This window comes from Nomascus leucogenys, chromosome X, assembly GCF_006542625.1.
Source record: "Nomascus leucogenys isolate Asia chromosome X, Asia_NLE_v1, whole genome shotgun sequence".
In the NCBI taxonomy this organism is placed as follows: Eukaryota; Metazoa; Chordata; class Mammalia; order Primates; family Hylobatidae; genus Nomascus; species Nomascus leucogenys.
The window spans coordinates 53,413,952-53,440,116 of NC_044406.1; the positions used below are offsets into that span (position 1 = coordinate 53,413,952).

Below are 26,165 nucleotides of genomic sequence, written 5' to 3' on the forward strand. Positions count from 1 at the left end.
CATTAAGACAGTGGAAAGCCAAGTCAGGAGGTGAGAGAGGATATCTGCAATATAGGTAACCAACATAGCTTGTACATAGAATATATAAAGAGCTCCTTCAAATTAGTAAAAGATTATGTTGAAATCCATATATTGTTTATTTCATCAGTGTTCATCCTCCCAGATCTGGAGAAGGAAGTTTGCTGATGACAGAAAGGACTAAGAAAAATTTATTTATGTGAGATAAAGAATTGAGAATAATTGCTTAAATAAATCAAAATAACGTATCCAAAGTAAGTAATAAAAGAACTTAAAAGATTCATTTCTTTAAAACTGCTTATCTAAAGCAATCTACAGATTCAGTGCATTCTCTGTTAAGATACCAATTACATTTTTCACAGAACTGCAAAAAACAATCTTAAAATTTACATGGAACCACAAAAGACCCAGAATAGCCAAAGCTGTCCTGAGCAAAAAGAAAACTAGAGAAATCACGTTACCTGACTTCAAATTATACCACAGAACTATAATTTCTATGTTTTTATGCTGTATAACATATGCAAATCAGCATGGTACTGGTATAAAAACAGATTCAAAGACCAATGGAACCGAATAAAAAACCAAGAAACGTATACATACATCTACAGTGAGCTCATTTTCCACAAAGGTGTCAGAATCATACATTGGGGAAAGGACAGTCTCTTCAACAAATGGTGCTGGGAAAACTGGATATTCACATGCAGAGAATGAAACTAGACCCATATCTCTCACCATATACAAAAATCAAATCAGAGTGGATTAAATACTTAAGTCTAAGACCTCAAACTATGAAACTACTATAAGAAAACTTTGCAGAAAAATCTCTAGGACATTGGTCTGGGCAAACACTTTTTGAGAAATACCCCACAAGCACAGGCAATCAAAGCAAACATGAACAAATAGGATCATATCAAGTTAAAAAGCTTCTGCACAGCAAAGGATACAGTCAACAAAGTGAAGAGACAACTTGCAGAATGGGAGAAAATATTTGCAAAGTACCCATCTGACAAGGGATTAAAAATCAGAATATATAAGGAGCTTGAACAACTCTACAAAAATCTAATAATCTGATTAGCAAGAAATCTAATAATCTGATTAAAATGGGCAAATGATCTGAACGGACATTTCTCAAAAGAAGACATACAAATGGCAAACATGCATATGAAAAGGTGTTCAACAACATTGATCATCAGATAAATGCATGACAAAACTACAGTGAGCTATTATCTCACTCCAGTTAGAATGGCTTTTATCCAAAAGACAGGCAATAACAAATGCTGGTGAGAATGTAGAGGAAAAGGAACCCTCACACACTGTTGGTGAAAATGTAAATTAGTACAACTAGGAGAAAAGTTTGGAGGTTCTTCAAACTACTAAAAATAGAGCTACCATATGATCTAACAATCCCACTTCTAGGTATATACCCAAAAGAAAAGAAATCAGTATATTGAAGAGATATCTGCACTCCCATGTTTACTGCAGCACTATTCACAATAGCCAAGATTTGGAAGCAACCTAAGTGCCCATCAACAGATAAGTGGGTGAAGAAAGTGTGGTACATATACACAATGGAGTACTATTCAGCTATAAAAAGGAATGAGATCCAGTCATTTGCAACAATGTGGATGAAAATAGAGGCCATTATATTAAGTGAAATTAGGCACAGAAAGACAAACTTTACATGTTCTCACTTATTTGTGGGAGCTAAAAATTAAAACAATTTAACTCATGGACATAGAGAGTGGAAGGATGGTTACCAGAGGCTGGGAAGGGTAGTGGGGGTTGAGGGAAGTGGAGATGGCTAACAGGTATAAAAATAGTTAGACAGAATGAATAAGATCTAGTACTTGATAGCATAACTGGGTGACTATAGTCAATAATGATTTAATTTTACATTTAAAAATAACTAAAAGAGTATAGTTGGATTGTTTGTAACACAAAGGATAAATTCTTGAGGTAATAGATACTCCATTTACCCTGATGTAATTATTACATACTACAAGCCTGTATCAAAATACCTCATGTACCCCATAAATATATATACCTGCTATGTATTCACAAAAATTAAAAACTAAAGAAAAGAAAAAATAACCCTACTTATCTCAATCCAGTATTAAAGCATAGTTTGAATTGCTCTGTTCAGGATCACTTTTGTGAAACAGTACAGGGAACATAACATTGGCTAAAAATGTAAGCACTGAATATAGGCGTCTTCAACAGAACAGTAGTCCTCATTTAGAGAAGTTGAAAATGAAAGATCACTTCTACTACCTCACTATCTACTTTTCCTCCCAAGACAGCCCCTAAACTACTATAACAGGATGAGTTAATTAGGCAAAAAGCAAAACAAAAACCAATGAATTAGAGTGATGCCAGCATCCCCTACTTCATTCACAGGAAAGGTAGATGAACACTCAGCTGCCTTGAGATGAGATTATGAGGCACCTCCCAGAGCAGAGGAGACGGACACTGGGAGGGAGAAAACATACCAGTGGATTCAGGGGAAATTTCTCAAAAGGAGGGGAGCAGTAGAGACTGAATCAGACTAAGACTGGTTTAATTGAACTGAGAAAACAATGACTCTTGGCTTTCACCCAAGTTGGCAAAGTGAAATTTGTGCTCACTGCACTCCCACAGGCTAAACAGAGAGGCAAATGGGAAGGTTCTCTCCCTTCATTCTTTCTCAAGGAAAGGTAGGTTTGGAGGAAATTCGGGAACTACTCCAGCTTTGCTTGTCGGCTGATGTGCAGAGCAGGCTGAACATGTGAGAATCATATTGCCAGTCACCTCAAATGTCTAAGAATGTCTCAGAGAAATTATCTATGCCTTCTGAGGAGCCACGTGAAGCCAAGAGGGGCCCTGAGACAAGGATGCTCAGGGGCAGTTTTTAAATACAGAAAGAGTGGCCGGGTGCAGTGGCTCATGCCTGTAATCCTAGCACTTTGGGAGGCCAAGGCTGGAGGATCCCTTAAGTCCAGGAATGCAAGACCAGCCTGGACAACACAGCAAGACCCTGCCTCTTCAATTAGCTGCGTGTAGTGGTGCATGCCTGTAGTCTCAGCTATCCTGGAGGCTGAGATGAGTGGATCACTTGAGCCCAGGAGGTCGAGGCTTCAGTGAGCCATGATAACAGCCACTGCACTCCAGCCAGGGTGACAGAGTGAGACCCTGTCCCTAAAATAATAATATTAATAATGATTAAAAAGAAAGAGATATGGTTCAGTGAGGCTTCCAATTTTACAATGCTTTGCAGTTTTTTTAAAAATATTCTTTCTGTATCTGTCTCTCTCTCACACATACACACACACACACACACACACACACACCAGAGCCCTGCCAAGGCATTGCTAAGCCTGTGATTGGGCTGTAATTTCACCTGCACTCTCTATCCTTAAACTTAAAATACTGTTTTTCTCTCTTGCTTTCCCCACTCCAATCCCTTCAGTCATCAATCTCCGCTTTCCATGAAAAAGCAAGAAACTCACGCGATTTTGTCACAGACAGTGCACTTCCAGCTGCCATCAGGGCCTGCAACTCGACACTCCCTGCATACCCTCAGTGAGCAAGCCTGACAAGGGTCTCCCCGGTCAAAGATTAGGCCCAAGTTTCTGTGACAGTGAACACAAACTCTGCTGGCCTCTTGCTGAGTTTTCCCACTTCTACGTTTTGCTTCTAAGAGTTCATTTTTCAGCTTCCTGAAAGGAGAGGGAAAAAAATTACTTAAAAAAAAAACAAATAAACAGGAGCAGAGAGATCTACAATGTCTAAAACAATGTCTAAAATAGATAGAATATTTGCCTCAAAAAAGACTGCTTTAAACTGGGGACCACCATGCAATCTCACTTAGAATTTTGAAAAGGTGCCTATTTGGTGTTGCTACTTTCAATTCCCATCTCTTTAATCAGGAGATATTTTCATTTGGAAGAACATTTGAATCAAGGAGTTAGAGCCAAATATTTTCAGGAAATACAATTTCTCCCTCCAGAAGCAACAATCCTTTGATATCAGTAACTGAAAAATAAAATGTTTGTGTTTTACTTTTGAATTTTGACATTCTCTACTAGCACTATTATTTTGCTATTAGTATTTATTCTCATTCTACTGTAACTTCTCTAGGATATCTTTGATACCATAACACTAGAGAGCATGGCCCCAGGTTACAGGCATACACAGTACCTTGTTCTTCACCTGCCTTTATATACTACTTGAGGCAAGAGTGTGAAATCAAACTCGGCATCATTGTAGGCACAATCTTCATGCACTTAAGAAAAGTAACAAAGACATTGCCTACCATTTCAGATGAGATCAGGTGCATTCAGAGTGGTATGGCTGTAGACTGCCTACCATTTCACATCAAAAAGCTTCTGCTTAGCATTTGAAAGTTTCCAACAATTTCTATTAGCCTATGGGCTTTGCTGTTAGACATGCCTATGTTTAAATCCAGGTTCCATCACGAATAAGCTGTCCAGCCTCAGGCAATGATTTACCCACTCAACCCCAGTCTCTTCATTTCTAAAATGAGAGTAATAATATTCCTTCATGATTGTTTTAAAGATTAAATGAGATGATAAATGTAAAGTTCCCAGCATGCTGCTTGGCACATAGGTTCCATGTCCCTTCTTTTACTACCTGACATGTAATTTATTTATCCTTTAGAAAATTGCTATTCCAAGTGTGGTCCTTGTTCCAGCAGCATCAGCATCACCTGGGAACGTTTCAGGAATGCAGAATCTCAGGCACTGCCTTAGACCCTATTGGATCAGAACCTACATTTTAACAAAATTTTCAGGTGATTAGAGTTTGAGAAGCACAGCTTTGGAGATTCAGTCTCAAATTTGGCTATATATTGGAATCACTTTGGAAAGATTTTTAAAATACTGATTCGCAAATCTCACTTCCACAGATTCTAACGTAATTAGCTTTGAATGTGGCCTAAGTAATGGGATTTTTTAAAGCTTCACTGTTTATTCCAATATATTGCCAAATTTGGAAAACACTGCTCCAGAAGACAGGTTCCTTCTCACTTAAATGCTTCACAGACATATCATTGCTTGGTGCTACTGAGCCAATCCCTTCTTCAACACAGAATGTCTATGTTCTAGGAAAAAAAAACTGAGAATCATCCCACACATTTTATACCATATCCTTTTACATTTGTGGTGTTAAACTTTGTCATGCCCATCTAGACTAGCATCTTCCCAAAGGCAGGAACAAAGGCCTTAGTTTATTGTATATACTGCTCAGGATCCAATTCCATGCTAGGTTATAAAGCAGTTGAGTATTTAAAGCTATTTATTATTTCTTTTGATCTTTCAAACTAGCTTGTGAGGTATTATAAGACTCATGTTAAAAATAATAAGCAGTACAGATGGAATCAGAAACCAGGTCATTTATTTCTCAGCCTGATGAGAGATTCATAAAAAGAGAATTTTCAAACTGTAGAGCAAAGTTTTTAAAATCTTTGACTTCATGTCTCACTCATTCATCCAACAAACACTTACAGTACGCCTACACTGTGCTAGGCATTCTGGTATTGAGAAAAAAAATGAGTCTAAACAAAACATCTACTGAGAATTACCACTACCCTTTATGTTAGTTAAGGAGACAGATGACACACGATGACTCATGTGTTGCAACAGGCAGCCATACTAAGCACTTTTAAGTCCCCACCAAGTTTGTGGTAATTTGTTACAGCAGCCACAGGAAATGGATATACCCTCGACTTGGCCTCATTTCTTACAGAGTACAACATTCCTGGGCATAACACATCCAACTCCCTGGGCTTTCAGTTCTTTGACCTGGTCATCTTCTTTGACCTTCCTGTCCATGTGCACCATTCACTCTCATGAAGAAACCCTGAAACTTGTTATCTCTAGAAATTATGTTATATCCAAAATCATGAATTTAAACACTGTGGAAACCATTATTCAGTTCTAATGAGTACATCACTTTCTCATTATCCATCAGTTCTCCTCTCAGCCTCACTTCCCCTTGGGGCCAGAACAGAAGGAACCCTGCTTGGGATTGTGCGTCTCCTACCCTACAAACATCCTGGAGGCAGAAGATTAGCTCTTTGAACATTCATGTGGATTAAACAGAGTGAGAAGATATCAACAGCCTTCTGTTATCAGTTTCATATGGAGAAATGGTAATGACAACAGAAAGGAGACCTCTTTGTCCCATCACCAAATATTTCAAACAATGATGCATAGCTTTTCTCTTTCCTTTCCTTTAACATAAGCAGGCACAGATCCTTAGTAGGAGAAAAGAAAAGAGAAAAAGAAGTAAAAGAAGAGGAAAAGAAAACCTTTATTCCTTCCCTGTGGCTTACTGCAGTGGCTTGAAGTGCTGTATGAATTTGAGGCATATGGGAAGGAGATTGAAATGGATAATAATTAATAATTTTAAAAATGTCTGAAATAGAATATTTGCCTCAAATAAGACTGCATTAAACTGGGACCACCATGCAATCTCACTTAGAATTTTGAAAAGGTGCCTATTAGGTGTCCCTACTTTCAATTCCCTTCCAATCTACTCTCCATGGAATAATCAATATCATTAGTCAATACTCTTTTAAAATATTTCTTACATCATGTGGTTCCTCTGCTTAAAACCAACCTGTAGTTTTCCTTTATATTTTTAAAGAAATTTATACCTTTCCCATAGCCTGTAAAGATCTGCCTAATCTGCTCCCTCTTCCTTCTGGTCATCTCCTATCTACAGATAGGAGATAGGATTCAGCAACATAATTCTACTTAAAGTTTCATAAATATGCCAAGTTCTTTCCCACTTCAGGGCCTTTGAACATGCTATTTCTCCAGGTGGGAATGCTTTCCCTCCACACTCCATCACCCAACACAGTAGTCATTTATCTGTTCACTTCCCATTCTCCTTACTTCTGAAAGCAAGTTGGGATTGCGCCTTTCTGCCCTCTTGGCATTAGATGTCATCATGTGACTCACACTGGCCAATGAAATGTGGTAAGTAATCCCAGGTAAAAGCTTTAAAATCAAGGGGAGGGTTCACCACACACCCTTTTCTTTGCATAGAGAATGACAATTTTCCAAATGTTGTCTGCTCTGCAAGTCTGGATCCTGGTCTGAGGATGCCATGAAGTAGAGTCCCCAGACATCCTGTTATGAACATGTGGCATGAGTGAGAAATCTTTGTTGTTTTAAGCCACTAAGAGTTTGGAGCTGTTACTGCAGCATCACTTAACCTATCTTGACTGATAAACACACAACTTAATTCTTAATCTGGCTGGCTCCCACTTTTTTTTTTTTTTTAATTTTAGTTTTACTGCTGCTTGCCCAGGGAAGGTTTTCTCTGACCACCAAATCTACAGCAGCTTCACATTCTTTAATTTTCCTTGTTGCTGTATAGATACATTTATGTTAACATATAAATTGGTGACCTATATGTAGTTGAAATTGTAAAGACTGAGAAGATTAACTATCTTGATGGTTGTTGAATGATAAAATCTTTTCATTTCTGTATTCTAGTCATATATTGAATTTTTTTTCCATCCCATCATCAAAAATGTTCCATGTATTAAAAATACTGTTTGCTTTATCATCACATAGACACATTTCTTTCAAACCAGGAATTGCTTTCATTAAAATTCTTGTCACATTTGTGTGGCATTATTTTTCTTGTATTATCTTGTCTGGACCAAATTGTACTGAACACCATTTTACACCAAATAAGATAGGAATTTTAGAATGGAAGCAATTAGCTGCCTTGAAGAAGAAGCCATGAATAAACAGTTTATAAAGTATCTTTAATTCCTTGATGCTTTTAAACAATCTCATCTAGTAGAGCACATCACATCAAGGCCTAACGGAGATAATGAGGAAGCAAGGATTACACAGTGGCCCAGAGCACAGGGTTCTAAAGTCAGAGTGCCTGGGTTCAAGTTCGGGCTATGCCACTTATTTCCTCTGAGATCTTTTTTTTTAATTTTATTATTATTATACTTTAAGTTTTAGGGTACATGTGCACAACGTGCAGGTTTGTTACATATGTATACATGTGCCATGTTGGTGTGCTGCACCCATTAACTCGTCATTTAGAATTAGCTATATCTCCTAATGCTATCCCCTGAGATCTTAAGACAATTATTTAACGTCTCTCCGTGTCAAGACTTAAGGAGACTTAACCTCTTTGTGTCTCAAAATACTTCTGTAAAAACAGCCTCACAGTGTTGTTATGAGCATTAAGTAAGACAATTGTTTGTAAGTGTTTAGCACAGCTTGACACATAATAATTATGGAAGAGACAATTCCGGTATGTGTTTCCCAATATCTGTTCTCCCTTTCTTCTTTATTAGTGGAACATCTAGCTATACTCATGGCCACCCAGAATAAAAACTAGATTTCTCAGTATTTCTTGCAGTTAGGTTTTGCCATGATACTAAATGCTGGCCAATGGAGTGTAATCAGAAACGATATACCTCTAGGACATGCCTTTAATGGAAGAGGGACGATCCCTTTCCCTTGACCCCTTCGCCTTTTCCAGAAGCTGGGATGAGGACATAGGAATGAACCATCCTGGATCAAGAGCTAAACTCTCAACACGGTGGAGCAACAAAAGACAGGGAGTCCAGACCCCCGCTTTAATGTAGCCCCCATAACAATACCACAAAAGCCACCAATCAACCCAGACTTTTACATTAGACAGGAATATGTTCCCATCTTAAGTCATGATTATAATGTGTCTCTGTCACCCGCAGCCAAACCTATTTCCCAAAAAACACAATAAGAACTCAAGAAATATTAGCTTTTATTCTTTCTTCCACTTGCAGAGATGTTGCTGTCAGGTTTTGCTTCAGCCTCTGATGTAATGCCTGCAAGCTAAGTACTTCTCTAGAACTAGTGTTTCATATCCCATTAAGAGAGCAAGGCCACAGTGACTGACAAAGTCTATTGTCAACAATGACACAAAAATCACTAAGATAATATATGCGGGCAGAATAATGTCACAGCAGCCTGATTCTGATGCCTGCACAGCTCCTTGCACTCCCATCGTTTGTAAGATTCAGAGACAACGCCATCAACACTGTAGTATTTCATATTTGCCTGAGGAAAATTCGAGGCTGACCAGACCTTCTTTCTGTACTCCGAATATAAAAAAAAATGCTTTCATTTTTACTGTAGCTTCCACATGCAGTGCCTATCATTAAAACCTAAATTTCACAACACTTAAGCCACATAATAACAGGCACTTTACTTTACATGTTGATATGGTTTGGTTGTGTCCCCACCCAAATCTCATCTTGAATTGTAGCTCCCGTACTTCCCAGGTGTTGTGGGAGAGACCTGGTGGGAGATAATCATTTGATGGGTCTTTCCTGTGCCATTCTCGTGATAGTGAGCTCTTATGAGATCTGACGGTTTTATAAAGGGGAATTTCCCTGCACAATTTCTCTTCTGTTCTCTGCCACCATGTGACATGTGCCTTTCACCTTCTGCCATGATTGTGAGGCCTCCCCAGCCAAGTGGAACTGTGAGTCCATTAAACCTCTTTTTTTTTTTTTTTTTTTTTTTTTGTAAATTGCCCAGTCTTGAGTATGTCTTTATCAGCAGCATGAAAAGAGACTAATAAAGTGGTACCAGTAGAATGGGACACTGCTGAAAAGATACCCAAAAATGTGGAAGCAACTTTGAAACTGGGGAACAGGCAGAGGTCGCAACAGTTTGGAGGGCTCAGAAGAAGACAGGAAAATGTGGGAAAGTTTGGAACTCCCTAGAGACCTGTTGAATGGCTTTGATCAAAATGATAATGATATGAACAATGAAATCCAAGCTGAGGTGGCCTCAGATGGAGATGAGGAACTTGTTGGGAACTGGAGCAAAGGTGACTCTTAAGTTTTTTTTTTTTGAGACGGAGTTGCACTCTGTTGCCCAGGCTGGAGTGCAGTGGCGTGATCTCGGCTCACTGCAAGCTCCACTTCCCGGGTTCACACCATTCTCCTGCCTCAGCCTCCCGAGTAGCTGGGACTACAGGCGCCCACCACCACGCCTGGCTAATTTTTTGTATTTTTAGTAGAGACGGGGTTTCACTGTGTCAGCCAGAATGGTCTCGATCTCCTGACCTTGTGATCTGCCTGCCTCGGCCTCCCAAAGTGCTGGGATTACAGGCGTGAGCCACCATGCCTGGCCTCTTGTTATGTTTTAGCAAAGAGACTGGTGGCATTTTTCCCCTGCCCTAGAGATGTGTGGAATTTTGAACTTGAGAGAGATGATTTACAGTATCTGGGGGAAGAAATTTCTAAGCAGCAAAGCATTCAAGAGGTGACTTGGGTGCTGTTAAAAGCATTCAGTTTTAAAAGGGAAACAAAGCATAAAAGCCTGACGATGTGCTAGAAAAGAAAATCCCATTTTCTGAGGAGAAATTCATGCTGGCTGCATAAATTTGCATAAGTAATGAGGAGCCAAATGTAATCACTAAGGCAATGGAGGAAATGTCTCCAAGGCATGTCAGAGACCTTTGTGGCAACCCCTCTCATCACAGGCCTGGAAGAAAAAACGGTTTCATGGGCAGGGCCCAGGGTCTCCATGCTGTGTGCAGCCTAGGGACTTGGTGCCCTGCATCTCAGCTGCTCCAGCTGTGGCTGAAAGGGGGCAATGTAGAGCTCAGACCATGGCTTCAGAGGGTGCAAGTCCCAAGCCTTTGCAGCTTCCATGTGGTATTGAACCTGCAAGTACACAGAAGTCAAGAATTGGGGTTTCAAAACCTTTGCATAGATTTCGGAGGATGTACTGAAATGCCTGGATGCCTAGGCAAAAGTTTGCTAGAGGGGCAGGGCCCTCATGGAGAACCTCGACTAGGGCAGTGTGGAACGGAAATGTGGGGTTGGAGCCCCACACAGAGTCCCTACTGGGGCACCACCTAGTGAAGCTGTGAGAAGAGGGCCACTGTCCTCCAGACCCCAGAATGGTAGATCTACTGACAGCTTACACTGTGTGCCTAGGAAAGCCACAGACACTCAACACCAGCCCGTGAAAGCAGCCAGGAGGGAGGTTATACCCTGCAAAACTACAAGGGCGGAGCTGCCCAAGACCATGGGAACCCACCTCTTGCATCAGCGTGACCTGGATGTGAGACATGGAGTGAAAGGAGATCATTTTGGAGCTTTAAGATTTGACGGCCCCCTGGATTTCAGACTTGCATGGGGCCTGTAGCCCCTTCATTTTGGCCAATCTCTCCCATTTGGAATGGCTGTATTTACCTAATGCCTGTACCCCACTGTATCTAGGAAGTAACTAACTTGCTTTTGATTTTACAGGCTCACAGATGGGAGGGACTTGCCTTGTCTCAGATGAGACTTTGGACTGTGGACTTCTGAGTTAATGCTGAAATGAGTTTAGACTTTGGGAGACTGTTGGGAAGGCATGATTGGTTTTGAAATGTGAGGATATGAGACTTGGGAGGGGCAAGAGGCGGAATGATATGGTTTGGCTGTGTCCCCACCCAAATTTCATCTTGAATTGTAGTTCCCATAATTCCCATGTGTTGTGGGAGGGACCTGGTGGGAAATAATTGAATCATCTGGGTGGGTCTTTCCCATGCTATTCTCATGATAGTGAATAAGTCTCATGAGATCTGATGCTTTTATAAAGGGGATTTTCCCTGCACAAGTTCTCTTCTCCTGTCTGCCACCATGTGAGACGTGCCTCTTATCTTCTGCCTTGATTGTGAGGCCTCCCCAGCCATGTGGAACTGTGAGTCCATTAAATCTCTTTCTTTTGTAAATTGCCCAGTCTCAGGTATGTCTTTATCAGCATGTCATACCATTGCTTTGACAATAACCCATGAAAAATACATTATGATTCCCATTTTATAAATAAGAAAGTGAACTCTCCGAGAGGTAACTTGTGGGTCACAGGGCTATTAAATAAGGAGGTCAGGATTCAGACCCTGAATTTTATATTCCAAAATCTGCACTCTTCCCACACACCAGTATCCTCTCACTGGCTCTCAATATATTAAAATATTTTTGCTCAGAAAGGACCCCGTATTTATTAATGACTGCTGTTTCTTTCCTAGCTGTGCAAAGCCATGCTGAGCACACTCAAAGTTAAGCCTCAGTAAACATAGAGGGTTTCTTCTGCCTGCCAGGCTTCTTTCAACATATGGCATCTGCCCAAATTGGATCTTATCACAAAGTCTCTCATGACAAATATTCCCCAAGAGAGTCATTCTTCAACAAGCATGACTCTATCTTAATACGTTTTGTATAACTTTTGATTAGTTTTCAAATCAAAGGCTATTAAAAACAATCACGACTTTCTGAGAACTGGGAAAAAGTTTTGCCTGGATAAAAAGCTGCTTAAGAGAAAGTAACAAGGAGGAGGAGTAAAAGAACACTTGTTTAGATAAAGAAGTCTTGTGACTTGTGCCAATTTCATGTTTACAAATAGTCTCGAGGAAAGAGGGCATTGTGAAGTCTTCATATCTGCAGAAGACACTTCCTGGTATTAAAAAGCTTGGCTCATAGGAATATACCAGAAAATCTCACAAAACCATGTCAACTGACAGGCAATTGACAAAAAACACAACAAAACAAAACAAAACAAAAAACCCAAATCAAAAAAATACTGAAAAAAATGGAGCAATAATGCTGAAAAGTAACAGTTTTAGGGAAAATAATTAAAACCACAGAAATACAAGGAAGAATTTAACCAATCCCTTATAACCTAAGAGGATCAATGACTTATTACAGATTTTCCAGAAACATTAAATGTGCTCATATATGCAAAGGGACAATGACTCAAGAGTTCATTCTGAATTCTTTTTAAAAAGGACAATGGAGACAAAACAGCAAACATTATCTGTCCCTGTGAAGTCATGCTGATGGTGACCTCTGCCAAACTTTGCCTGATATCTCACACTTGCTTAGATTCTTCTCCTTCCCTGTGTTGCTTTCCCTGCTAGTAGTTTATGGTTTCTCTTTAATAAATCACTTGCACACAAATCATGAGCTCAAGGTCTACCTCTGGGGGAAGCCAACCTAAGACAGGGATCTTATAAATTATGTGACAAAAACAGCTCGTTACAACTCTAAAGGAGTTAGGAATCACTGCAATTTGATATCTTGCTGTTTATTCACTATAGTCTTATCATAGCAGAAATTTATCTCATATGTAATTAGCAAACCAAGTCTCCCACATGGAACTATCTTAAAATAACTATTGCCTCAATTTCCTGGCCCATTAAGAAACAAGAATGTGTTTTGCTAATCTGAAACCCAAAGAATACCTTGCTTGAGTATTAAAAACATCAGAAAGTCTTGTTATCAATATGATAAATTACTCAGAAAAAAACGGAGATGGAGATAGAATCAGTACAGCAAGAAGTAGGAAAGCTGCATTTCTTTAAAAAACAACCAAGATAAAATGCTGGGCTTCCTAAAATATTTGGTATCACAATGCAATGATAGAATTGACTTGATGGAAGAAAATTGGTCATTCATACAAAAAAACTGATACTTTAGAGAGAACATGTTGCTCATGAAAAATTCGTTAAAACCAATTCTGCTGCTGAATATGGACACATACTAGAGGGTTTCCATTTTAGTTTTTATAGATGTATAACTGAAGTTTATTTCTAGAATGACTCTAAATTGAATTTGTGCAAACTAAATTATTTTAAATGTGGTAGAGAAGGGGTTATATGTTCAGCAAAGGCAGTTATCAGTACTTACTTTTTCCCATTTTACCTTTTTAGGTGATACTTATGGGGATTCACATTTTCATAGAGAAAGGTTATTGCAAAACACATTTCGAGCAGTTTTCCTAGTTGTCAGTATCAGTACATGATACAAGAAATGTTATCACCATTTCTTTGAAATTTGTCGAATATGAATATAAATGTTTCCTTTATGTGTTGTTCTCTCTTTATATGCTTCACTGAAAACCATCACTGGCAATTAATTACAAACTTTCAGATTCTACAAAAGGAAGGTGAGATTCATGATAAACGATAAACAATCTGATTCACAAGATACATGGTCTTAATTGAATCAATTTTCGCAGATTGCCGGTTTTTAACATTAAGGAAATATTATTCAAAATATGAATCACAATATAAGAGGATTTAAGAATGAGAATGTTCATGTAAATAAGAATAAATAGTTAAGAAACACTTTGCACATTCATGTTATATGGAAAAATCTTATGTTATGAAATCTTATCCAGCTAATAAAAATGTTTACAAATAATTTTTAATGACATGAAAAAGTTCATGAAATAATGCAAAGCAAAAATAAAGAATAAAATTTACATATATAGTATGTATACGTAAATTTCATGCAACTTACAACTATATGAAAAAAATATATATATATATACATAAAAGTGACAGGAAGGAAATTCAACACAAATGGAGACTACCTCTGGGAAGTGGAATTCTATGTGAGACTTTAATGTTCATATTATATGGTTATCTAATTTTCTATAATGAAGATATGTATCAGATGATATTAAATGTTTAAGTGGATTGAGGTTTATGATATTTTATACAGTATGTATATGTAAATTTCATGCAATTTCCAACTATATGAAAATTGCATATATATATATGTGTATATATATAAACATAAAAGTGACAGGAAGGAAATTCAACACAAATGGAGACTATTCACCTCTGGAAAGTGGAATTCTATGTGAGACTTTAATGTTCATATTATATGGTTATGTAATTTTCTATACTAAGCCCATTGATTCTATAATGAAAATATGTATCAGAAGATATTAAATGTTTAAGCAGATTGAGGTTTATGATATTTTAAAAGTTGCAGACATTGATGCCCTTTATAGATCCTAGTACAATACTGAGATTAAAAACTTAAAAAAATTGTTTGCTGTGTAATAATTTTATTAATTTCTTTGCATTAAATATTTTCATTATGCTTAATTACTCTGCAATAAAAGAACAATTATAAAAATTATGAAATGCATATTAGCCTAATCTTATTATAAATTTCTTTATAATAAAGTTAATAACTTCTATTAACATAGGAACATTCTTATAAGATTACTGTTGATATAAAATGGTCACCTGCCTGAAATCTAAAATATTAGTGGTGACATTTTTATTAGTGAAGTTTTCACTTATATCATTTTCTTAGGAATAAAATACCTATTTCTCCAAGGATATAGTTGATATTAGATATTCCCTTATGAGCTGACTTACCTTTGAGGGGATGGGTCTTCTTTACTCCCCCTTCCAGCCCCAACATTCAGCCATGTTCTGGATTACATGGGCTTTATTGTTGTGTTTCTGCAATTTGCATTGAAATGGAATGGTAGTTTCTTGGGATGTGAGTGCCAATTAACCCCTGCTGCCTAGAGGCATGACCTCTGTACCAATTCTGGCTAGAGACAATACACAAGGAAGGGAAAGGGTAGTAAAATGGGAATATGGGGAAGAGTAAAAAATATACAGAGGATCCTTGAACAACATGGGTTTGAACTGCCCAGGTACATGTATACGTGGATTTTTAAAAATAAAGTTGGATCTCCATAACCTTGAGTTCTGCATTTGCAACCAAATGAAGACTGAAAACACAGTATTTGTGGAATACGAAACCCACATTTACAGTGGGCCAACTCTCCCTATGCACAAGTTCCACAAGGCCAACTTTAGCCTTGAGTATGTGTGGCTTTTGGTAAACACCCGGGCCCTGAGACCAATCCCCAGCCTATACTGAGTCTCTCTTTATATAGACTCTCTCTACTTATAGATATATATGTAGAGAGAAAACCTATCTCTATATATATTTCTATATATAGTCTAGGTATTTGAAATTATATCTTATATGAATATAATATAAACATTAATAATTTGAAATAATATAGATCTCTATATGGAGACATACGTAGATACAGATAATAGATACAGTCTCAGGTAACAATCTTACTTATGACTATGGTGACCTATTATTTCAAACCCCCAAGAAAATGGTCTGAAATAGCTAGAAGAGAATAATTCGAATGTTTCTAGCATAAGGAAAAGATAAATACTTAAGGTGATGGATATCACAATTACACTGATTTGATCTTTACAAATTATATAAATGTATGAAATTATAACATGTACCCTGAAAATAGGTACATCTACTATGTATCAATAAAATAAAATGTAAAAGAATATTAAAAATGGTCTGGCAAGTTTATTTATTTGGACAATCCAATGTTTAACATGTCTCTGAATATCAGGTATTTGTGGCCCTGTGCCTATGGTGAGCCTTACAAGTAACACTTCCTTGGAGAAAAATGCTATAGAATCAAAATTTAAGTTAGTTTCCCTAAATGTAATTATATATTGAAATTGGTAAGGTCTTCGCTAGGAAAACGTCCAAGGTTTAAGGCAGATCTGGATATTTTTGTTCATTTCTCCGTGACTCATTAAGCATTTGAGTTCCATTAGGGAGCCAGTATGTTCATGCTGGGAGTTTCTGTTAATCCATTAAGAAGCTTTGTGGCAATACTATTAGGATTAAATCAAAGTTTTTACCAAACTAGAAGTCCAGTCCAACAGTTCTCCTGGTGTTTTATGGGAACAATAAGTCTTTAGGCTTTTGAGAAGGTCAAACTAATTTTGTTCTTAGTGGTAGAGTGATAAGATTTGGAAAAACAAACAAATGATGAAACATTTGTAGTGTATTAAAAGAGTATTATTGCTTGGCGCTTAGACTCCCTGACTTCCAGGCTGAATGTATAATTCTTGAAATCACTTCAAATCCATTAGAACCAAATATTTAACTTATCTGCAGGATTCCAAATAAGCAATTTGAATACACGCTCCCCTCCTGTTTCTCCTTCCTTCTCTTCTCCTAGCACTGAAATGACAAAATCAGTCACATTAAGAGAAAACCATAAGGTGAATGGCAGTTACTAGGCTGGGGTCTTTGTCTCTTGGAGATACTAAGTTCTGGCTTATTTAGTGGCATATTTCAGCTGAGCCAGCTTTACACAAGAAACCAAAATACATTTGCTGGCGAGGATGCAGAGGAAAAGGAACTCTCATATACTGTTGGTGAAAATGTAAATTAGTACAACCACTATAGAGAACAGTTTGGCCGTTCCTCAAGAAACTACAAATTGATCTACCGTATGATCCAGCAATCCCACTCCTAGGTATATACCCAAAAAAAGGAAGCCAGTATATTGAAGAGATATCTGCACTCCTATGCTTGTTGCAGCACCGTTCACAATAGCCAAGATTTGGAAGCAGGCATCAACAGATGAATGGATAAAGAAAACGTGGTACATATACACAATGGTGTACTATTCAGCCATAAAAAAGAGTGTAATCCAGTCATTTGCAACAACATGGATGGACTGGAGATCACTATGTTAAGTGAAATAAGCCAGGCACAGAAAGACAAACTTCGCATGTTCTCACTTATTTGTGGGATTTAAAAATCAAATCAGTTGAACTACTGGACATAGATAGTAGAAGGATGGTTACCAGAGGCTGGAAAGGGTAGTGTGGGGCTCGGGTGGGGGCAGTGGGGATGGTTAATGGGTTAAAAAATATAGAAAGTATGAATAAGACCTACTGTTTGATAGCACAGTATGGTGACTATAGTCAATAATAACTTAATAATATATATTAAAGTAAAGAATTTATTTGAATTATTTGTAACTCAAAGGATAAACACTTGAGGAGATGGATACCCTGTTCTCCATGATGTGCTTGTTTCACACGGCATGCCTGTATCAAAACATCTCATGTACCCCATAAACATATACACCTACTATGTACCCACAAATATTTAAAACTTTTCTTTTTTTTTTTTGAGATGGAGTCTCGCTCTGTTGCCCAGGTTGGAGTGCTGTGGTGCGATCTCGGCTCACTGCAACCTCCACCTCCCAGGTTCAAGTGATTCTCTTGCCTCAGCCTCCTGAGTAGCTGGGACTACAGGGGCATGCCACCATGCCCCGGTAATTTTTTGTATTTTTAGTAGGGATAGGGTTTTACCGTGTTAGCCAGGATGGTCTTGATCTCCTGACCTCGTGATCTGCCAGCCTCGGTCTCCCAAAGTGCTGGGATTATAGGCGTGAGCCACCACGCCCGCCCTAAAACATTTTTTAAAAAATAAAAAAAAAATTTTTGAGAAAAAAATTTTTTAAAAAATTCACTGCTAGAGCTGAATAAAACTTAGATTTGGATAGAAAGGAAGAAAGGAGAAATGTATGTTGTAAGGCAACCAATAGAGTTTACCACTGAGGCAAGCCCAAGATTAGGTGCCAAAGAAAACATGTGCAGATACGTTTTCATGCATGGTGGTCAAATGGAAATGATGTACCCTTAGTGAGAATAAAGCTCACAATATACTGCTGAAATGAATATTCACTAATAAGTTGAGGATTTTTAAATACAGGTCAACACTACAAAGTAGATATTTAACAGTATTTGTTTTTAGGTGTGAGAGATCAAGTAGAGTAAAAATTTGTTAATGAGATTTTTTTGGAGTAGATATTATGACCCACGTACATGTCAGTCTGAGTTCTTTTGAAGTAAATGAAAAGCAATCTAAGGTACAAAATCAAAATAATCAACAATGATTTCCATTTTGTGCTTCCAAACTGTCAGTATTTTTATCCATTTGCAATAATTGTTGATAGCTCAATTTTATTTGCAACATTTCTGCTTTTTCTTCATTGCGGTAAAGCCGTCAATAAATTTGAGTGACTTGTTATCTATAGAGAACGTTAAAAATACTCTTACCCTCTAACAGTGAAAACCTGTGTCTCGCTATCTCCTACCACTCCTTCCTGCTTAGTCTGAAGGAGAAGAATGTATATAAATATATTTGAGCCTCTTGAATGAACTTAAAATGCAATGGTAGTAGGCAGATGCCTATTCCCCAGCTGATGATTTATGCCTGGAGGTAATTATCAGGCTTGCCATGTGCCTTCTGGGTGTGGAGCACCTTTACAAGTCCCCAAAGACCAGTCCCACCTTAATCAATGCTACACTTTAGTGGGCATGTGGACTGTGAAACACATTTGGGTGTCAGGCCTAAAATATTGATTCAGTACAATTTTTACGCTTTTTCCCTCTTCTACTTTTTTATCTCAAAGGACAACCTATTCAAACAAATAAACACACAAACAATAAATCCACTGCCTCCCAAACTCCACTTTACTAACTTTTCAGATAAGTTTATTCTTTGTAATATTTTTCAGTCTAAAAAAAATTTGGTTTCCATTTCCTTCTGAAACTGATTAGTACAGTCTGAAGGTGGCTTTGTGGCTCATGGGAAACAGCCAAAACATAGCTGACCTATATTTGCCAATGTGAAAAGTCCTTTTCACATTTCAAAGGCAAGCACAAATGTTCACCTTTTCTGTGAAACCATTGCTTCAGTTTCTATCTTACTCGTAATTAATTACTTCTTCCTTTAGACTCCCCCCAAAATATCAATTTGTATCTCTATGGCATGATGAAAACTATTGTAATAGCTAGCACCAAAGTTTACTGTTGTAATAAAATCTGTTACCCACCTAAATTTCTTGTGTTGATGGTTTTGGAGGATATCAAGGAAAAAGGACTAAGTTCTCTGGCCTGGCAAAGAAAAGAGTAAGGAATAGCCATAAGTGGTGAGATGCAAGGAGAAAGGAGAGTTCAACAGAAGCAGGGATACAGAGCCAAGATGAGCTATACAATTCACAAAAGTGTGGGAACGGGGGCTATAGCCTGCTTTATATAAATTCCTGAGACAGTTAATTATTTGTGTCAACTTAACTGGACCACTGGGAGCCCAGATATTTTGTTAAACATTATTTCTGGATGTTTCTGTGAGGGTGTTTCTGTATGAGATTAATATTTGAATCAGTAGACTGAGTAAAGCAGGTTGCCCTCCCCAATATGGATATGCCTCGTCTAACCTGCTGAAGGTTTGAATAGAGTAAAAAGCTGAGTAAGAACGAATTTTCTCTCCCTGTCTTCAGGCTGGGACATCAGTTTTCCCTTGCTACTGACTGCCAGACATGGATTGGAACTTACTGCATCAGCTCTCCCGGTTCTCAGCCTTTGGACTCGGACTCAAATTATACCATCATCTCTCCTAGGTCTGAACTTCTCAGCCTCCATAATCATATGAGCCAATTCTTTATAATAAATATTTTTATCTATCTATCTATCTATCTATCTATCTATCTATCTATCTATCTATCTATCATCTATCTATCTATCTATCTATCTATCATCTATCATCTATCTGTCAAAAAAATGTTTGCAGAATTTAATTGCCATGCAGACCTACTGGGCTAGAGTTAAGGTACCCTGAACTGAATTAGGTTGTACTTAAATTCATAATAAAAGGGCTATTCAGAGGAGATAAAGGGAAAAAAGCCAACAGAAAGTTATATTATCTGAACAAGATGCTTAATCTTGGGCTTCTTTCTTTAGCTTGGACTTTTTTCTTTATCAGTATATAAACCACAATGACTGTGATAAAAATTGTTGGGAAGATCATAGCTTGTAAATCAAATGAACCAAAATTCTTTATTTTAATGCTCACCTTGCAGACTTGTTATATTTCCCCTGAAACGAACTTTATTAAATAGCAATAACTTTGGTAATACAAACTTCATAGTGTCTCAGACTGGGTTTTCCAGAAGCGAATTCTGCTATGTAGATTTGTGTGCAAGCGACTTATGTAGTGCTCTCAGGAGAAATCTGTAAGGGAGTAAGGGAGGCAGGAGAAGGCAGGGAGAGGGGCTAAGCAAGGGTGTGATTTTTAGGTGAAGTCCAGCCTCAGCATCATCCCACGGGAAGCTCTGGAGCTTAAGTTGCATTGCAGAGTCTGTCCTGCCTTGAGGCAAAGGATTTCTGTACCTGTCAACCATTGGCTTTGGGCTACTCAGTTTACACTCAAGTTTACCTGGCACTTGTGTCTCTTTAATCCTATGGGAAACTCCAGTCACCCGAAGGTAATTTTGTACTTCAAGTCCTTAGAATAAAGCGCATGAAAACTAGGAGGTGAGAGGAACTCCAGGGGATCTGAGTAGAGCACTGATAGTGTCCACTGCAACTAGCAAATCAAGGGCACCACAAAGCAACTATACGACTAATGATTATAACCAACAATTTTTGAGTATGCTGGCATTGCTCTAAGCTGTTTATAATATTAGCTTATTTAATCCTTAGAACAATCTTATGAGGTCACTAATATTATTTCTGTTGTCGAATGGAGAAACTAGATTTATCCATGGAAACACCTTGTCTAAAATGACACAAATATTTCATGCCGAAAGTAAGATTTGAACTCTGGCTGTGTGATTCAACAGCATACACCCTCAACATCATGCCACCCACTTTGGAATGACTTCTCAATATACCAAGCTGTTAAGAGTGGTGGAGCCTGAGTCATATTACAGGAGCTCAGAACAAAATGAGACAACACATCTAATGCAGTTAATGCAGATGGAACAAGGAGACAAGACATAGCTTTAGAAAATCTGTTTTCTGTAAAAGCATCTCTTGGATTTATAAACAGCCTTTCTTACGCTATTCTCAAAAAAGTTTGAAGAGCCAGGAAAACAATGACTTTATTCTTGATACTCTGTCGTATATTATACAATTTAACCGAATTTACTTGTAGAGAATAAGGAAAGAAGACTAGGGAAGAAAAATGGAATGAGAAAAAGGAAGAAAAGTTATAATAATAATAATTGTTACTATTTTTTTTTTTTTTGAGATGGAGTCTGGCTCTGTCACCCAGGCTGGAGTGCAATGGCACAATCTTGGCTCACTGCAAGCTCCGCCTCCTGGGTTCAAGCGATTCTCCTGCCTCCGCCTCCCGAGTAGCTGGGATTACAGGCACACACCACTGTGCCCGGCTAATTTTTGTATTTTTAGTAGAGACGGGGTTTTGCCATGTTGGCCAGGCTGGTCTTAAACTCCTGACCTCAGGTGGTCCACCCTCCTCAGCCTCCCAAAGTGCTGGGATTACAGGCGTGAGCCACCGTGCCCAGCCAACAATTATTAATACAAGTTATTGATAATGACAGAAACAAATATTCTGGACAAAGTCCTATTCATTGTACTTCATTGTCTCTGGGCATCTGGTTATTAAATTGTTTATTCCTATAGAAATAATTTTTTTTTTGAGAAGGAGTCTCACTCTGTCACCAGGCTTGAGTGCAGTGGCATGATCTTGGTTTACTGCAACCTCCACCTCCCGGGGTCAAGTGATTCTCCTGCCTCAGCCTCCCGAGTAGCTGGGACTACAGGCGAGCACCACCACGCCCTGCTAATTTTTGTATTTTTTAGTAGAGACGGGGTTTCACCATGTTGGCTAGGACGGTCTCAGTCTCCTGACCTCCTGATCCGCCCACCTCGGCCTCCCAAAGTGCTGGGATTACAGGCGTGAGCCACCACACCCTGCCAGAAATGATTTTTTTTTTTTTTTGAGACGGAGTCTGGCTCTGTCGCCCAGGCTGGAGTGCAGTGGCGCAGTCTCGGCTCACTGCAAGCTCCGCCTCCCGGGTTCATGCCATTCTCCTGCCTCAGCCTCCCGAGTAGCTGGGACTACAGGCGCCGGCCACTACACCTGGCTAATTTTTTGTATTTTTAGTAGAGACAGGTTTCACCGTGTTAGCCAGGACAGAAATGATTTTTAATTCCCCTTAGAATGTCATCAATTCCTAGTGAATATGTTACCCCCTATAAACAACATAATTTTTTTTGGCAGTGCATTACACAAATTAGTTACTTTTCATGACTTGGCTACTAATGTCAAAAATATTATTCATGATTTCTTTGAAATTATTAACTACATTTTGTTGCCACCTGAATTCTATGCATAGAAAAAGTGCAATAATTTTCATCAAAACTTTTGTTTCTTCAAGATTAGTTGAATATCTTGGAAAAATGGAAATGAAGCTTCTGGGCTCTTAACTGTGAAATAAACATCAATCAAGAATATTTAAATGTATTTCCATTTCTAAAGATCCTAGTGGCTTTAGGCACATTAAAGATTATTTCAGCATGTGAAGATAATCACATGATAAGTTTTCTCCTCAGGTAAAATAAACATAAGCTTCTGATTGTAGCTTGGGGAGCCATACAAGACACAAAGCCTACACATTGCATAGTTGGCAGTGACTGAGGAAGGAACTCTATTTCTGCTCCTTTTTTTCTGGGGTGAGGTGTAATGACCAAATATATTTTAAAACAAAGACAGTACAGGCAGCAGCCAATCACAGTGGATTTTGCAAATGATCAGAACGATGATGTGACCAATTAGAGCAGGCGACGCAACCAATCAGAATTGATGCTGGCTGAAATATTAGGTGAAGTCATACCCAGGAAACCAGCTAAATATGAGCTCTGCCTACAGTGGATATGAAACTCAACTGTGCCCACATTATTCAACTTTCTTCACAAGAAACTTATTTTTAAAAATTCAAGTGGTTTCTGGGGTACGATGGGAACTTTTTACTCTCCAGGTCCCTTTCTTCTCACAGCTGTGCTGGAGGCAAATCCCCAGTAAGACTGATCTGACAATGGCATTATGCATAAATAATAACTAACATTTATTGAACACTTAGGTGACAGGCACTACATATGTATAAACTTCCTTGATCTTTACAACAACCCTATGAGGTGGGTACTGTTATTATCTTTGTTTTACCGATGAGGAAACCAAGGCATAGGGAAGTTGAGTAGCTTGCTCAAAGTCACACGACTAATACTTGCCAGCACTGGTACTCAAACTTGGGTAGTCCTTCCTCTTAACTAAAAATTATGACTTTATTAGCGAATTAAGTGTTCCCATCAGTACCACTTTATTAGCTAAATTCCATTTTCATGTCTGGCTAAATGGTGAAATGCCAAAGTTTTCTGATATTTGGGCTATTGTTGAGAACTCATGAAGTTCCTAACTGACATCTGTCCCCATTGTGGTTGCACTTGGCCCATTTCTGATCTAAATTGCTTCAAACAAACAGAAAGCAGTCAAGGAGGACTGAAAAAATAAAAAGAATACTACCTTATTCTCTTGTCCTCCACTTTTTTCAAATATTCATCTCTCTTTAGGACGCCCAGGATCATTTCCTTCTCATGATCTAATAAAAATGACAGATTGATGAACTCTGAGTTCTTAGACATGGTGTTTCAGCAGCAGCTCTGAGTAGCAGTGGTTGAATCTTCAAGAAGGTGAATTGATATCTACAACTAAGATTCCCCCAACCAACTCAGAATCACTCTGTTGTTTGGTGTAAAGTGTGTTTTTTACAAGGTCTCTGCAGAATTGCGGATGGTAGTTAAGTATTCTTTCAGGCCATAGGTAGAACAGCCTCCACTGGGATTACACTCCAAGAAAGTCATTATTGTTTTAACTGAAAAATGTCTCCAAAGCCTTTGCTGTGGGGTACAGTCAGGCAGCAGCTGAATTTAACTAACGATGCTCAACTTCAATTCTTCAGAACAGGAATCAGATCCGCTGGGACAGAATGCAGAAAACACTAAGACGGTGGAGAAAAAAAGAGGAGAGAAAAATTTAATTAGGCTATTTTTCCTACAGCACTTGTAAAACTGCCTAATTTTTGAAATTTTGTTGTATCTAACTCAAAAAACTATTTTTTAAAACAGTAAACATGCATTTATTAAATCCTTATTTAGTGTTTTTTTAACCAGGAAATGTTATTTGTATTTAGTTGATTCCTGGTTCTCTATGCAAATTCAGTTTTCTCCATTATAATTAGCTTCCTCTGCCAGCTGCATCACATCGCCACTCTTGCAGCTGACTGATGGGTGAATTGGGTCACCACTTTGGGACACTAAGTGCACAATCTGGACTGCCCATAACAGGTCAGGGCCTTTAAGTGGCTCCCTCCTTCTTTCTTCCTTCCTTTCCAAAACTAGGCCCACAGCATAAAAAGCCGTGCTGTTGAAACAAATATGAACCTCTGCTACATGCATCAACCTAAATAGATTTCACAAACACTGCTGAATAAAAAAAATTAAGTTACAGGCTGGGTGTGGTGGCTCACGTCTGTAATCCCAACATTTTGGGAGGCCAAGGTGGGAGGATCTCTTGAGGCCAGGAGTTTCAGACTAGCCTGGGCAACATAGTGAGATCTATGTCTCTACAAAAAATTTAAAAATTAGCTGGGCATGGTGGCAGACACCTGTAGTCCCAGGTACTTGGAAGGCTAAGGCAGGAGGTAATCACTTGAGCCTAGGACTGTAGTGAGCTTTGAGATTGCACCACTGCCCTATAGCCTGGGCAAAAGAGTGAGACCCTGTCTCTTAAAAAAAAAATTACGTTACAGAAGAATTCATGAAAAACGATAGCATATACATGTATATATATATATATATATATAAAAGTATATAACTTGCAAATATATATATAATTTAGAAACACATACATTCATAGTATAAATATAGGCAAATTAGGAAATTCAAGATCATGATTACCTCTGGGGGACACAGGTATTCAATTACAGAAGAGGACACAGGGGCTTTAATGCATTGGGTAATGTTTTACTCTCAAAATGAGTGTTTATATCTCATGATGTACATGGTTGTTTGTGAATTATTCTAGGTATGTATTATATATTGTAAAATAGATGTTTTAAAACTACCCCTTTGTCAGCATAAGAAGCTCACCAGGCCCTAACTCTCATCCTAACTCTTGAGCACATTCTTTCATTGGTTTGTTACCTGGATTCTCTCTCTAAAGCTGCTTAAGAATGATGACTTCTTGGGTAATCTGCCTGATTTTTGTGATTGGGCATCATCCCATGATACTGTCCCTTAGCTTCCCCCACAGATCTATGAACTACAATTTACCTGCAAGTTACACTTGGTATGCTTGCCTCTAGTAAGACTCCCAGGAATAACTACATACATACCTAAAGGCTGCTTTGGGGCCTCCCAGTAACCATAAGTTCAGGCTGACCCCAAAATCTCAGGAGATCTGAAAGGAGAGGATCTTGTCCAGAGCTTTCTCGACTTCCGCAAATCCCCATGTGTTTGTTCTATACAGTGTACACCAAACCAGAACTTTGCTGAAATGACTCAGAAATGAACTGCTTCCTACAGACCAAGAGCCAGCCCCCTCTTAGGAAGCTGTTCAGGTTAGTGCATATTCTCTGGATTTACTCCAGGTCTTCCCTCCA

The 26,165-nt window shown here is 38.4% G+C and overlaps 1 protein-coding gene across 2 annotated transcripts in view; it reads right to left on the reverse strand.

Annotated features, from left to right (window-relative positions):
* The window catches only part of SYTL5 (synaptotagmin like 5), a 96,468-nt gene extending 71,965 nt beyond the window's left edge, over positions 1-24,503 (reverse strand). For both annotated transcript variants that reach the window (XM_030807473.1, XM_030807474.1), the window contains exons 1-2: positions 24,029-24,503; positions 3,504-3,713 (exon numbers count right to left, since the gene is read on the reverse strand). In XM_030807473.1, the coding sequence (XP_030663333.1) occupies positions 3,504-3,713; positions 24,029-24,147 (329 nt within the window). In that variant the 5' untranslated portion in view covers positions 24,148-24,503. The remainder of the gene's footprint in view (positions 1-3,503; positions 3,714-24,028) is intronic.
* Positions 24,504-26,165: the final 1,662 nt, after the last annotated feature.